Source organism: Vigna radiata, chromosome 1 (genome assembly GCF_000741045.1).
Source record: "Vigna radiata var. radiata cultivar VC1973A chromosome 1, Vradiata_ver6, whole genome shotgun sequence".
In the NCBI taxonomy this organism is placed as follows: domain Eukaryota; kingdom Viridiplantae; phylum Streptophyta; class Magnoliopsida; order Fabales; family Fabaceae; genus Vigna; species Vigna radiata.
This window is the reverse complement of record NC_028351.1, coordinates 10,255,705-10,271,554: the sequence shown is the minus strand read 5'-3', so window position 1 is coordinate 10,271,554 and position 15,850 is coordinate 10,255,705. Positions and strand designations below refer to the sequence as shown.

General features: G+C 32.2%; 3 protein-coding genes across 3 annotated transcripts; all 3 read right to left on the bottom strand.

The window, feature by feature from the left end:
* Positions 1-5,294: 5,294 nt before the first annotated feature.
* On the bottom strand, positions 5,295-6,590 carry LOC106768367 (kunitz-type trypsin inhibitor-like 2 protein). Its single transcript, XM_014653489.2, has 2 exons — positions 6,251-6,590; positions 5,295-5,912 (listed from the first exon to the last, which is right to left on the bottom strand). Exons 1-2 carry the CDS (start codon positions 6,540-6,542, stop codon positions 5,566-5,568), a joined length of 639 nt encoding a protein of 212 aa, XP_014508975.1. The 5' UTR covers positions 6,543-6,590; the 3' UTR covers positions 5,295-5,565.
* Positions 6,591-7,683: 1,093 nt separating this feature from the next.
* LOC111241260 lies at positions 7,684-9,147 on the bottom strand. The gene is made up of 3 exons (XM_022778383.1): positions 9,031-9,147; positions 8,719-8,906; positions 7,684-7,843 (listed from the first exon to the last, which is right to left on the bottom strand). Exons 1-3 carry the CDS (start codon positions 9,077-9,079, stop codon positions 7,688-7,690), a joined length of 393 nt encoding a protein of 130 aa, XP_022634104.1. The 5' UTR covers positions 9,080-9,147; the 3' UTR covers positions 7,684-7,687.
* A 4,890-nt stretch (positions 9,148-14,037) lies between these two features.
* LOC106767586 (kunitz-type trypsin inhibitor-like 1 protein) lies at positions 14,038-15,196 on the bottom strand. Its single transcript, XM_014652880.2, has 2 exons — positions 14,844-15,196; positions 14,038-14,509 (listed from the first exon to the last, which is right to left on the bottom strand). Exons 1-2 carry the CDS (start codon positions 15,148-15,150, stop codon positions 14,163-14,165), a joined length of 654 nt encoding a protein of 217 aa, XP_014508366.1. The 5' UTR covers positions 15,151-15,196; the 3' UTR covers positions 14,038-14,162.
* Positions 15,197-15,850: the final 654 nt, after the last annotated feature.

Sequence of the window (15,850 nt, the reverse complement as noted above, 5' to 3'; positions counted from 1 at the left end):
CGAAGTAGTAACATATTTTATTTTTTTAAATATTCTTTTTTGTTGGACTTTATGCCTCGGTTAATCGGTTTAGTACTGAACCAGTGCCATAGGGTTACTTTCTGCCTCGGTTGTCGCATGAACCGGTGCCATAGGTTTACTTTTTACCTCGGTTGTAGCATGAACCAGTGCATATTCTCCTGTTTTTTTTTTTAAGAACAGGTATGTTTCTGCAACATTCTCAACTGCAGAAACAAGCCTGCATATAATTTTACAGTCAGAATAGTCCAAAATAATCCAGAATATTTTGAATGAAAATTATATTAAAATACACATACATTTAATGTAATCAAAAATCAACTTCTTGGAAGCATAAATCAATATAATGTAATGATAAATCAATCTAATGTACAAAGTTAAACTACTAATGATGTACAAAATCATAAAACAACTTAGAATTTATATGTATTAAAATTTATATGTATTAATAAACTATGCAAAAGTTATTACTCTTCTTAAACTGTCCAACCGGACAATTCAAGATTCAATACTTGTAAATTATTATTACTATCTCTCTGTTCATTTGTAAAAAGTACATTTGTTCAAAAAATCTGGAGATAGTAAATAATTTTTGTATTGAATCTCAAACGGAAAACAAAGACTATTTTACAACGACAATATATATTGAAGCAAACAAATAATTACATATATAAAATACAACAAAGTAAGCAAACAATATATTCAAATAATCAAATAATTTCATATGCAACATACAATATATTCAAACAAATAATATATTCAAGGACTTATCCGAGAACGTGAAAACCAATCAACAATATCTTGACAAAAACAAATAACGCATTGCAACAAAACTAATTTTATTTTTACTCATAAACTAAGTAATTTCTACAATTGGTGAAATGGGTATAATTAGGACATTATAATGACTAATTATTTTTTATCACTAAAAGTAATAAATGTTTAAAAATGTTATTATAATTATATAAGTCATCTTTATTTTTCTTATTGTTTTTATGATACATAACCTTCATGGAGAATAATACTTTGCTCTTATATAAATATGGAGAATACTAAAGTCAATTTTGGAGGAACTTGATAAGTGTCTTGTCGCTTATCTCATACATACATACATATTATAATATAATGTGTGTAGTTAATTGATTTTTTCCATAGATCTTTAAAAAAATCTTCAATGCCGCAGAATTAGAACAAAAAGCACGTGTAAGCATTAATTATTATCTTTTTCAAGAAATATAGCATTATGTAAATGGCTGTGTTAGATAGATTTATCCATGGACAATAGATCACTTGGTTTTTGAAATACTTATTCAGCAGTTCACAAATAGAGTAGTTATTTAATTTTAATATCTAATTTATCCGTTTGCGAAAAAAAGATGAATTAATAATGCTGAAATCTTTCTTTGATGAAAATAAAATAGGCATAAAGAGAAGAGAAGTTAGATGAGATGCAGAAAGCATAATAAATTTCTGCTCTGCAAAGATCTTAAAGAGGTTGCAGAAAGTACAATTATTTTAGGTTGCAGAAAGCACAATAACTAAAGACAGCCTCTTGTCTTTTAATCAACAAAAAAATATATAAACAAATAAATTATATCAGTATTTTTTTTTAATCTTTTGTCTCTCTTTATTTCATTTAAGTATTTAAATCCAAAAAAATTCTGATAATTCTTTAAGTTGTTTACTCAGGTATGAAACTTTTAAAAATTACCACGTTTACTCTTCTCATGCTTATTGAAAAATTAGAGTAGGCAGATAGAAAGCTTAGACGTGTTTTAGCTAGAAGGAAGAGTAGAAATAGGAAATCTGAAACTCATGGAAAACAAAGGAAAGCAAAACAAGAAAAATAACTCACAACAGAATCTAAGCAACCAGAGTTCTCCCAATAAACCACAGAAAAATTATTCGTAATCAATCTAAAAAGTACTTACACACAGTTAAGCAAAAGAAGCAAGAATAAGAACCCTCAGTCATACTTTCAATTTCAGTCTATATTCAAGCTTTACGCTTCGGTCCTAAGTGAAAATGAAGTCTAAAACTTGACAAATACCTATTGCCTCGGGTTTTCTAATGACCGGTGCCAATACTCGCACTTTATCTCTCGGTCCTAATGGTAACCGAAGTATAAAAGTAGTCCACTCCAACGTTAGAAGGCTTCAACAGTCTGAATGACAGTACTGTCTCGCGTCTGCACAAACCGGTGTCGTAGGCAGTCTACTGCCTCGGTTCTGCTGGGAACCAGTGTTGTAGAGGTTTTTAGTTGATTTGATTGTTTGAGGGGGAAATGACCAAAGATTACGTTTCGAGTTGGAATCTTACCGAGGTAGAATGAAGTTTATGCTTATAAAACCGACGTGTATTTCGGTTTTATGAAACCGAGACGTATAATCCATGTTCTTTTCCTATTTTTCATGAGTGATTCTCTCTACATCTTACTAATCTCATTCTCCAGTTCTTTATTTTTTTTATATTTTTAATTGTCTCCTTATCAGATAACATTTTTAAATATTTTTTTTATTTGACCCACTCATGAGGCACTTTGTTCTTTCTCTCTTTGTCACATTTCATATTTTCCTACACCCCTTTCTTTCTTCTCTTTTTCTTTTTAAGAGTGTTTCTCCCCCTCCTTCCCTCTTTTTGCAGAGTGTTTCTCTCCCTCTTTCCCTCGTTTTATTTGTTGCAGTTTCGCTTTTCATTCTCACAGACTTATTTTTGGTGGATGTGTGGTGGGGTAAGCTCTTGTAGCGGTGGTTATGCGATTGAAGACCTTACCACACCTAGAAGTGAGGTTAAGATGCGGTTCATGGTAGCCGCACTTGAAAGTGCACTTGAAAGTGCGGTTGGCGCTCGCCGTACTTGGATCTGCGATTGATGTTCTCCGTACTTGAATCTGCGGTTGATGCTCGCCGCACTTGGATCTGCGGTTAATGCTCGCCCCACTTGGATCTGCGATTGACGCTCACCGTAGTTGGAGTTGGATGCTCATGTGTGACAGAACCTCGCCATCAATAGTGACCACAACAACAACTTCCTCATTTTCAAATATCTATCCATAATGTAGGTTTTATAAGCCACCAAAGAGTTTTGTGGGTTCATAATAAAGAACGGTACATCTTGGAAGTGTCAAAAAAGGGTGCAGCTGGTGATGGGTGTAGGTGGAGAAGCCAGATTATGGCTTAGAGTCTAGAAGTGAGCTAAATAGTGAGTGAACACTGTCAAAAGTTAATGAAGAACCATTTTTCATCTTCTCTCTCATTCATAACAAAAGTACAGAAGATTGGTCAGAATGTCATTTAAATTTTTTCAAATTTAATAAATGAAGGGCAAAAAGGGTATTGGGAGGTGTAGGATGACATAGGTGAGGTGTAGGAAGGAATACTTATTTTCCATTAATGCAAGCTTGACAACATAGATGGTGGTTTGGCTAAACAAATATGGAGGCACATCAAATGGGCTTGGAGTTGCGGTAATCTAAGCTTAGATGGAAAAAATAGGAGAGATGACGGACTACCCTCACGGAAGAGAAAAGAAGATGAAGAGGGTTTTGAAAATAAAAGAAAAGTGGTGTTTGAGGATGTGAAACGAGATAAGAAATGGGTCTGGAAAGAAATAGAGAGAAAAAGTAATGTGTAGTTCACGAAAAGAGATAAAGAGTGGGCGGCAAATTTGTCGTTTTTTTATCGACGGATTTATCGATGGACTTTCTGTCGGTAAATTAAATATGTATTACCAACGGATTTACCGACATATTTTTCCTTTGATAAATTTAATATGTATTTTCTTATGGATTTACCGACGAACCTTTCCGTTAGTAAATTTAATATGTATTACCGATAGATTTTTTTCGTCGATAAATTTAGTATGTATTATCGACAGATTTATCGATGAAAAATTTCGTCGAGAAGGAAGACACTTATATGAAGTGGAAGGAGTAGAGAGGTTGCGCCAGCACCAACAAACAACTTTGATGATGGTGACGAAGCGATGCCACACCTCTAGTTGTAAGCATCACAATGTATTGGCAACAAAGCATGAGGAGATAAAAGCTTGGGAGATTTGGAGAAACCCTCAAGAGAGAAGAAGGTTATGTCAGCGAAACGTTGACGACCACAATTATAAGCACGGAGCGACGACTTAGAGGTTCTTTGAAGTTCTTGCACCTTGGTTGTTTTTGTTTGGAAAGAATGCTTAGGGGAAGAAGTGGTGATTATGTATTCAAAGGCTCTAAAGAAGTGCCAGACGTTGACGATGACAACGGATGCAATTGGTGGGGTGTTTAATTAGTGAATAATTATTTTTTTAGTTTTTGATTTTGCTTTGGATTCATGGTTGATGTGTCTAAATATGTTGTGTTCATAGGTGAGGAAAAGAAAAAGAAAACATCATATTATTATATTGATTGTGATATTAATCAATATGAAAAAGAGAAACTTCCTATGCCAATTATGAATCATCATAGAAAAGTTAAAACTTTTTTATATCGTTTATTTTTATATATTGATTCTTTAATTAGTATAAAAAAAGTTTCTTATATTAGAAAATTTTTCAAATGAACGTTATGACTAATGTAGAAAAAAATAATTTATGTATATATTATGTAAATGGGATAGAGCAACCAAGTGATCCAATATAATTATATTTATTCTTTGTTGATTAAAAAAAAGAAAACTTGCTTTGATTTTTGTAGGTATAACCGTGAGTAGGTAATGTTTTTGGTTGATAATCCCTACCATGTGTAAATCGTATACTCTGCCTAAATATGTAATAGTAGTCTTTAAAGTAATATGAGTTTCTCCTTAACAACTTTTAAGATGTAAAAGTAAAAATACATAAAGTTTTTCATAAACTAAAATGGCATTATACGTAAGTTAAAAATAACTCTTTTAAGAAGCTACGTAAAATAATGTCAATAGATTAATTTATTAATAAATTAGTTTTAATTTATTGAGATACTAATTTCACTTTTTTCCTTCCCAAAAGTTCTTGAAGAGAAATTCTGTCATACATATTATCAATTAAAATAGAACTCACACACTCTTTCACATTTTGATTTTTGATAACCTATCGTTTTAAATTTGAGAGTCAGTTTCCATTAAGTAACAATGTAAATAATAAAAAATATATGACCAATGTATAAAATAATCAAACTAATTAAAGATAGAATTGGAATCAGTAAGGGCACAGCACTTTCAAACAGTCAACAAATAAAATAAATAAAATTATTGCTTAATGAACATACTTTTTTTACTATAGCTCGAGGGTGACGAGGACTAATATTTTATTGTATATAATATATGATGTTTAGTATTTAAAGTTGTGCATGGCAGAACCACGTGGGCTTGTGTGGGCATCTCAGAATACTAAACCTAAATTTTTCTAATGTCTTTCATTGAAGTTTGAAAGAGATGAAAGAGAGAAAGATATCACGCAAGAAAGTTAGAAATTTACTATCTTATTCAATCTTTGGACTAGATTCTCTTAGCTAATGCAAATCAAAACAACATATGATTGCATTAACTAAAATCTGATTAACTAGAGATATTTGATTCAAGCTACGGACTTAATAACCTTATCAGCTTCAAAAGCTGGTACGAACACAATATCGAATGCTTCATGCTCAGTGAGATTCAAGCGTCTTCCTCCCTCACCGTTCTGTGCATCAAATCTTCCAATATCGAAGCATGTTGGTGAGTCAAAGATGCAGAACACAAGCTTGTATCCAATTTGATATTTCTGAATGTGAAATTTGCCACTAAAAGTTTGTTGTCCAGGATGACCTTCGGCACCACCAATTCCCACACATGCCTTCTGGATTGATTCGTCCACGAACACCGACCAATTGGAGGATTCTGCACACAATGGCTTCTGTACGAAATTGATGTCCACTTCGGTACCTATAGGATGTTTCCAAAACTTGAAATTATTAACAGAAGATGATTTATATGAAATTGGTTAAAGAGTGGATTTTAAATCTAAATCAGTTCTATAAAATAGATTTGTAAGATGAGATCTGTACCTACTTATATATTATAAATTAGTTTTATTTTATATAAATTGGTTATAATTATAATCATATTTATGATATCAGGTAAATTTTAAGTTTAATTCAACTTCACAAACTCAGTTTGACATCTGTATTCGTTTATATATTATAAATTGGTCTTATTTTCAGTCAATTTTTGAAATTTTCAATAATACATTACAATTAAATTGATAAAATACTGATGAGTACCTGTAAAGATGAATAAGTGACTGTCTCCGGTGAATTGAACAGGGAGGCCACGGAAGGCTTCAGAGTAATCTTGCAGGATAGTAAGAGGGCACTTTGAGTTTCCAGTTTTGGCAAGTTTCAATCCACCACCAGGTGGACCACTGATTGCTGGGACGATGTAGTATGTGAAATCTGGTAAAATGGGGTCCCCATATATGTCCACAACTTGTTGAACATCATCTGAGAAAGCTAAGGGAAGGTTGGTGAAGAAGGGAAGGAGGAAAGAGAGAGCAAGAACTAGGGTTGGCTTCATGGTTGATCGATTTGGAAGATGTTGTTGGAGATGTTGTGCTGGATTGATTTTGGTTCTTTATATAGAACCAAAGATGCTGCTATAGCACCACCTGTTTCTACTTTAAAAATCATAAGATAATATGGTTTAGGTATGCAGATCTCAATTTTGACCATAGAGACAGGAAAAAGGAAAAATACAAAGAATAGAAACATGTGTGGCAGCAAGAAATGTAATATCATGTTAAGAATGGACATAGCAACAAAGGTTTATAGTAAGACAGGACAATGACTTTGTGAAAGAGACTGACAACACATTCATAACATGTGGGTAAATTATTTTAATTTTTTTTCTTAATTTAATAACTGAATAATAGTTAATTTATTAAATTTATGAAATATACTTTTAAAATAACTCGATTTTCAATAAAAATTGAAGTTTGTGTAAAGATATTTTAAATGTTATAGGTGGAGAAATGTAAAGAATTGGCAAACAATATATATCGAGAAAGAGAGAATGTAATTTTTAAATAAAGAAAGCAATTATTGGTAGTTTGATCCATAATGTTGTAAAATATGACATCGTAGAATTTTGAAAAGAGTTTTTTATCCGAAAATCAAATTTTTCTTTTACCAATAAAAATATTCTCTGAAAATCCGCATTTTCAGTGTTGGTTTTACATAAAAGATATATAAAATTAAGGTTCATGACATTATTGTCAACTTTTTTTTATACTTTTTATTCTTTAAGGTTATTCGAATAAGATTAATTCAAAATCATTTATTATAAAAGAATTAAAAAAAATTCGAATAGACTTTGTAGATCGACGTGCTGAGTGTAGGTAAAATATTATATCACATGTTATGCAAGTACAATAATTGGATAAGGACGAAGTTGTACTGAGTTATTTTAATGTAATTACTCACTAGTAGAAAAAAAAAAGTAAAAAAGAGGATTCTATTGATGAAATCTAGTTATCATAATAATTTTTAATAAAATTAACATGTATTATGACATATTTTAAGAAATTTATAATAGTAATATTTTCGTAATAAAAAATATAAGTATTATGACAGGTACAAGTCACCTGTCATAATAATAAGTTGAATATGATGACAAAATGAAAATTATGGAAAAACATATTATGATACATATTAAAATACTTATTATAATAAGTGCAAAACCCTTCTCATTTCATTTCTTCCAATCTCGCACAACATTTCTTTCTCTCGTCCCAGACCACACAAAACATCTCGAAACTCTACACGTCTTGAAGCTTCACGTCGTCGATGGCACGTCTCCATGTTGTATCCTGGTGGGTGCTGAGGAATGCGAGCTTTCGGTCATTTATCTCAGCCGTTTAGAGGACAGTAACAAGACTGTGAGAGAAGAGTACTAGTCACACATTGCTAGGGCTTCATGGGAGTAGGGTTTCTTCCAGGTGGTCTCTCTTAGGTGATCTAAATTTATTCTAAGAGATCTAAATTTATTATTTAATTTTTTCTTGTAAAACTTGAATTGCATGTTGTATGAATACCAGTGAAACTTGAATTGCATTTTGTCCAGACAGTTGGTAGAGTGGAAGGTGTAAGGCGAGAGTAGAGTGTGGAATTGAGGTAGAGCTCAAACAAGATCAAAAGAGAAGATGAGAATATATGCTTTTGTATATTGATTTTTGGTTTAAATGTTTACTTGGTTCCTAAGTTAAGTGGTTTTTTTTTTCACTTTAGTACATGATTTTAAAAGTGCATACAGTTAGATCCTAAAGTTGTAAAAATTATATAAATCATGTCCCTTCTGTTATATCCTAAAATTGTGAAAATTATATAAATCAAGTCTCTTCCGTTAAATTGACAACAATGGTATTAACTCCCAACTATTGTGGCAAAAACTTCTACCATATTTCTTCTCTCTTCTCTGTTTTTTTTCCTACCATGTCCTTGCTTTTTTCTCTCTTTCCTATATCTTTACAAAATAGTTTTTTTTTCTCTTCTTTTTTTCACCAAACCTATCCTCCACTTCCTCAAATTCTCTTATTTCCTTTCCAGTCCACTGTTAATAATCAGGAAGTACATTCATCGTGGCTCATCTAACAACAAAATCTTCAATTCAAAAATACCAAATAAAACGAACATCACAAGTAAAAATGGAGACAAAAAATAAAGTTAAGAGACAAAAAAAAATAGTTTTATGTTACCTCCGATGAATTAGCCAAAATCCTAGCAAGTGCAACCCTTTGTGCTTGACCCACAAAGAGTTCATCCCCGGACTTATCCATGAAAGAAGCATCGAAGTCTGCCATTGCCAGCAACTTGCGCACCTCATCATCAATTAGCTTTTTCCCTCTAAGTTGTGGTCCATACCTCACATTGTCAGCAACTATGCCTGTAGAATAGATACCCTCCAACATTATTACAAGAGAAAAACAAACTTATCAGTGAATTGGAAAATTCTAAGGATGAAGAAGAAAAGAGTAAAAAGGCAATGGAAAGCTTAGCTTCTGCATTACATGAAATATCTACAGAAGCCAGAGAAGCCAAGGAAAATCTACTAAACATCCAAGCTGAACGTGAAAGCTGTGAGGCTCAGATTGAAGATTTGAAGTTAGTATTAAAAGCCACCAATAAAAAATGAGTCCATGCTTGATGAGGCATGACATGAGATCCATTTTCTTGTATGTAGCATTGAAAATTCAAAGAGTGTCTTTGAGAACTCCAAGGTTGAGTAGGAGCAGAGAGAGAGCATCATCTTGTAAGCTGCATAAAGAAAAATGAAGAAAAGAAGGTATCTCTGGAAAAAAGAAATAAAAAGATTGCTTTATTTGCTTAAAGAAACCGAGGAAGAAGCTAATATAAACAGGGAGGAAGAAGCCTAGTTGAAGGAAAATATTAAGGAAGTTGAGGCTGAGGCAATTCAACTGCAGGAAGCTCTTAAGGAAGCAATAGCTAAGAACATGAAACTGAAGGAGAATTTATTGGATAAAGAAAACGAGTTGTAAAGTATGTTTGAAGAAAATGATGAACTTCGGATGAGGGAATCTGAATCGATGAAGAAGGTGGAGTTATCTAAGTTGTTGGAAGAAACTACAACCATACCCAAAGGCGGTTCAAGGCTCTTAAGAAGGTTGACTTGCCGCTATCGTCGGGGCCTATGATCCCAACAATGACACCCTTTGGGATGTTAAGGTTGATGCTTTTGAAGATTGAAACCCCACCGTCAAAAACTCTAGTGAGATTTTTTATCTGGAATTTAGGTTTTGCATTTGCATCCACTTCTAATAATTGTTCCTTGCAATCATCTATCAGAGTTTTGAGTCCAAAAGAGCCACATACATCATCGATTTGACTTTAAAAAGATTGAATCGTGAGAGGCTTACCTAGGAGAGAAGACATGACGATGAGCTTCAAGGTTGAAGATTGAAGAAGGAAGATTGAAGAAGAATACGAAAGATATAGAAAAGAGAGAAAAAGATGGGCATTGCTGGAAAAGCATGGGAGAGAGAAGATAAAATGCAGATTATTTTGCCACATCAACTAAGAATTAACTATGTTATTGCCAATTTAACGGAAGGGACTTGATCTATACAATTTTTATAATTTTGAGACTTAATGTATGCACTTTTAAAACCAGATACTAAACTGAACAAAATTATTTAACTCAGGAACCAAGTAAACATTTAAGACTTGATTTTTTAAAATAACTATTTCCAAAATCATTTTAAAAAAATTTGAATGAGAAATAGATTGCTAATTAGGTGTTGTTTCGGAAAAATTGTTTTTAAATCTGAAAAATGAGAAGGGAATGAAACATGCCCTCGTTTCCCAATTATCTTTAGGAATCTACATATATTGCATTAGAAATCCTCTAATTTAATCGTAAATGTACGATTTATACACGAGTGTGATTGTTTAGAGAAGTTTATGTTATCAGAAAATATGACACTCTCATTTGTTTTTAAACAAGGAATGGACATTGATATCTTTATGGATATCTTTTGGTTCCTTCCCTTTTAGTATGAAGTTATCATTTCTGCTCTGTGAATACTCGAGTGGTGTGGTTAATTCAGGTGATGAAAAGCTACAAATAGTCATGATTCGGACTACAGCATGGACCATTGTTAGAGTTAAAACGCTTCACATAAGTTCTCCTATCTTGTTTGATAAAAGTCCTTTCTTTTATAAGGTTGAGGAAGATCTTTCTTCTTTACAGGGTACATTTGATTCTTTTTTTCCAAAAATATATTTGCTTACTAGTATGTATTTACTTATGCAGCTTTTCTCAAATGGGATGAGGGAGTCTGATCAGAGACATGTCTCCCTTAAAATTAATGCCTCAGGTAGGAATGTAGGAATGTACTTTGTAGATTCTTTGCACAGTTTTGCCTCTTTTCCCTCAAATAGTTACATTAGAAATGCCATACTTCTTTTTATGTTGCAGAAGAAGCTGTTCTCATGGAGCTGCTGAACGTTATGTACCTTGACCACTACTACAGCACCTGCTTTGCTGGACGTGTTGATGGCTGCGGACAAATTTGAAGTTGCTTCGTGCATGAGATACTGTAGCCGGTTATTGGGCTGTTTTTGGGAATGCAGGAGAAGGGGTCAGTGAGCTTTGCTGTTGACTATGAGTTTGCTGCATGGTCTAGGCCAAAAAAAGAATTCGTTAGCAAGTACAAAGGTAACTACATGTTCACAGGGGGGAAAGGCCGTTGGGTATAGAAACTTGTTTGTTATTCCATGGACATTGTTTATAGAAACTTGACTGCTGTACTGTAAGTTAATGTAATATATGGATTAATGTATAAATTATGTATTAAATATTATCAAACAATTTAATTTTTAAAATGAATTTAATTATGTTCAGTTTAGTCTCTTCTTTTAAAAATGTTAACTTTTGATTCTTAAGTTATAAAAAATGTTTCAAATCAGTCCCTGTCGTTAAATATCCACTAAAGGAGTTAACTTTTTCTTTCTCTTTCTTCTGCTCCTCTAAATTTCTGTGAAGATAACAGTTTTTTCTTTCTCTCTCTTATACTCTTCCGAATTTATCTGAAAACAAGAGTGAAGAAGCAAAGGTAAGATTCAACTACACTCAAATCCAATGCCAGCGCTGATTCCGTATTTTTCTCTTCTCTCATGCCCCTTCTTCAACCACACTCAAATCTTCTCCATCTCTCTGTCATTTTCATTTCCCTCGTCTTCTCTCTCACAACATTGCTTTTTTCCTCCTTATGGCTCCATGTCAACCATCTTTCTCATCCATGCATATACGGTATCATCATTCTTTTCTCTCTATCTTTCTCTTTCACTACTATTCAGCAAAATCTGAGCTTCATCACCCCCATCTATTCAAAGCGGTTGCTTTACAGATATTTACGTGGAAGAAAGAAAAAAAAAATGGATTTTGCAGAAGCGTGAACCACCCCATGAAGCTCTTGTTTGAACTTTAAACTTTTTCTGTTGATTTTACTAAATAGGTATTCTCAAAGTTTCGGAATTTACTTTTCACGTGGTTCCAATAAGTTATCTAGACCATGGTGCTTTTTTTTTAGAACTTGAATTTTCACTTCTTCTGGTTCTTACTAAACTTGATATACTTCTTCTGGTTCTTACTAAACTTGATATACATGGTGGAATTTTGGTGGGATGCAGGGGATTATATTTCTCCTCGCTCAGAGAGAAAGTCTGGTTTCATGAAATGGCTCAGTAAACTTTTCAGAGGTGGGTCTAATAGAGGAAGGGGTGGTCGTCATCTGCATGAGCCAGCAGAGGAAAGCATAGTTTGGGGAGCTTCATCAACAGCGTTGGTAAAAGTTGTTGTTTTCATATAAATTCAGAGGAGACGTAAAAGAGAGAGAAAGAAAAAGTTGTTATCTTCACAGAAATTCAGAGGAGCAGAAGAGAGAGAAAAAAAATTAACTCCGTTAGTGGATATTTAACGGTAGGGACTGATTTGAAACATTTTTTATAACTTAGGGATCAAAAGTTGACATTCTTAAAAGCAGGGACTAAACTGAACACCAGCTTATAACTTAGGGACCAAAAAGAGGTTTAAACTTAGTTTAATTAAATATGTTCATTTCATGTTATATTGATTATAAATTGATTGATGATATGATAATACAAGAAATTGATTGGATATGTTAAATGTAATAATGAATTATTATTTTTTAACAAAACAAGTTTTTATGATAGGTGAACTATGTATGTAATAAAGTTAATTATGAAAAACATATATTATGATAGGTGAACAATTACTTGTCATAATATATTCGACATATTATGATAGGTGAAAAGCTCTATATCATAAAATACTATATATTATAATAGATAAATCGAGCTACATCATAATATATTTGCTATATTAAGACTAATAAGTGAAAATATTTCATAATACACTATTATAATTGGTGACAGAAAGTACGTTATAATATGTTGAACCTATGGAATTTAACTATCAAAGAGACTATTACCTCAGTTATAAACACAACTTATGCGTAAACCTTCTAGAAAAAATTCAAAATAAAATTGTAAATGAAAAATTTGAAAATATCTAATAATTGTAAGCATCAATTCGCGGTTAACCTAAGGCATAAAAGGCCTATGACATCAGTTAAAATATAATCAAGGCCGTAGAAGTTGACAAAATAAATTTCAAACAATCATAATTAAATGTTGTCGGTTTCTGACAAGACATAATGTCTAAGTTGGTCAAAGAACTCAGACAGATGAAAAGTCTAATTTACATGGGTCAACAAGATTTTTTGTCTCGATTGATCAAAGAACTAACCCTTAGTTATCAATTCATAATGAATCGAGACATATAATGTTGTCATAATTATAAAATTACCATTGAATTTTTATGAAGAAACTTAATGTATGAGTTAAAAAATTGTTTATTTACTAGTTTATTTACTAGTGTAAGTTAAAAATAACTTTTTAAGAAGCTATGTCAATAGATTAATTTATTAATAAATTAGTTTTAATTTATTGAGATACTAATTTCATTTTTTTCCTTCCCAAAAGTTCTTGAAGAGAAATTCTGTCGTACATATTCGCAATTAAAATAAAACTCACACACTCTTTCACATTTTGATTTAATTTTTTATAACCTATCGATTTAATTTGAGAGTCAGTTTCCATTAAGTAACAATGTCAATAATAAAAAAAAAAATATGACCAATGTATAAATAATCAAGCTACATGAGCATAATTAAACGTTCCATATATATATATATATATATATATATATATATATATATATATATATATATATATATATATATATATATATATATATATATATAGAATTGTTTAATGAACATACTTTTTTTACTATAGGTCGAATAGGTCGAGGGTCACGAGGACTAATATTTTATTATATATAATATATGATGTTTAGTATTTAAAGTTGTGCATGGCAGAACCACGTCGGCTTGTGTGGGCATTTCAGAATATTAAACCTAAATTTTTTAATGTCTTTCATTGAAGTTTGAACGAAATGAAAGAGAGAAAGATATCAGGCAAGAAATTAGAAATTAACTATCTTATTCAGTCTTTGGACTAGATTCTCTTAGGTAATGCAAATCAAAACAACATATGATTGCATTAACTAAAATCTGATTAACTAGAGATATTTGATTCAAACTACAGACTTAATAACCTTATCAGCTTCAAAAGCTGGTACGAACACAATATCGAATGCTTCATGCTCAGTGAGATTCAAGCGTCTTCCTTCCTCACCGTTCTCTGCATCAAATCTCCCAATATCCAAGCAAGTTGGTGAGCCGGTGATGCAGAAAACAAGCTTGTACCCAAATTTGTATTTCTCAATGTGAAATTTGCCACCAAAAGTTTGTTGCCCTGGATGGCCTTCGGCACCACCAATTCCCACGCATGCTTTCTGGATTGATTCGTCCACGAACACCAACCACTTGGAGGATTCTGTACATAATGGCTTATGTACGAACTCGATGTCCAGTTTGGTACCTATAGGGAAGTTTCCAAAACTTGAAATTAATAACAGAAGATCATTTATAAGAAATTTGTTAGGAAATCAAATTTAAGCTCAATTCAATCTATAAATTGAGGTATAAACATATCATCGTGAGACTAGACATTAATATATAGTCGGATAATGACCTAATAGCAGGTGAAACAACATGTTCAACAGATAACAAATATCGTTAGGATGGATTCTGATCATAACTATAATACCATAGACTTTAAGTCTAATTCAATCTTGCAAAATCGGCTCACTACATCCATTCAGTCGAGATGAGACTTCTAACGATTCTCATGACAATGAAGTATTGATTAGTACCTGTGAAGATGATTCCAGGGCTGATTCCGGGAATGGTGAATTGCACAGGGAGGCCACGGAAGACTTCTGAGTAATCTTGCAGAACAGTAAGAGGGCACTCTGACTTTCCAGTTTGGGCAAGTTTCAATCCACCACCAGCTGGACCACGGATTGCTGGGATGATGTAGTATATGAAACCTGGGAAAATGGGGTTCCCATATATGTCCACAACTTGTTGAACATCATCTGAGAAAGCTAAGGGAAGGTTGGTGAAGAAAGCAAGGAGGGGAAGGAGGAAAGAGAGAGCAAGAACTAGGGTTGGCTTCATGGTTGATCGATTTGGAAGGTGTTGTTGGAGATGTTTTGGTGTACTGCATTTTGGTTCTTTATATAGAACCAAAGATGGTGCTATAGCAGCACGTGTTTCTACTTCAAAAATCATAAGATAATACATGGTTTAATTATATATGGAGAGTTCAATTTCCAACATAGAGAAAGGAAAAAAGAAGGAAAGAAAGAGCTCAGAATAGAAACAAAGGTTCATTTATGAAAGAGAGACATTCACAACATGTGGGTAAATTATTTTAATATTTTTTTCTAAATTTAATAACTGAATTATAGTTAATTTATTAAATTAATGAAATATATTTTTAAAATAACTCGATTTTTAATGAAAAATAATAATTTGTGTTAAGATATTTGAAATGTTATAGGTGGAGAAATGTAAAGAATTGGCAATTTTTAAAAAAAGAAAGCAATTATTGGTAGTTTGATCCATAATGTTGTGAAATATGATATCGTAGAATTTTGAAACGAGTTTTTTATCCGAAAACCAATTTTTTTTTCTTACCAATAAAAATATTTTCTGAAAATCATCATTTTCAATGTTGGTTTTAACAGAAAAGATATATAATAATCAATTTTGTTCATTTATATATAGTCTAAATATTTGTAAAGTTCATAACAGAACTGTATAATTATGATCTATAATTATACGAAGATAATTATTGTCAATTTTTTTTATACTT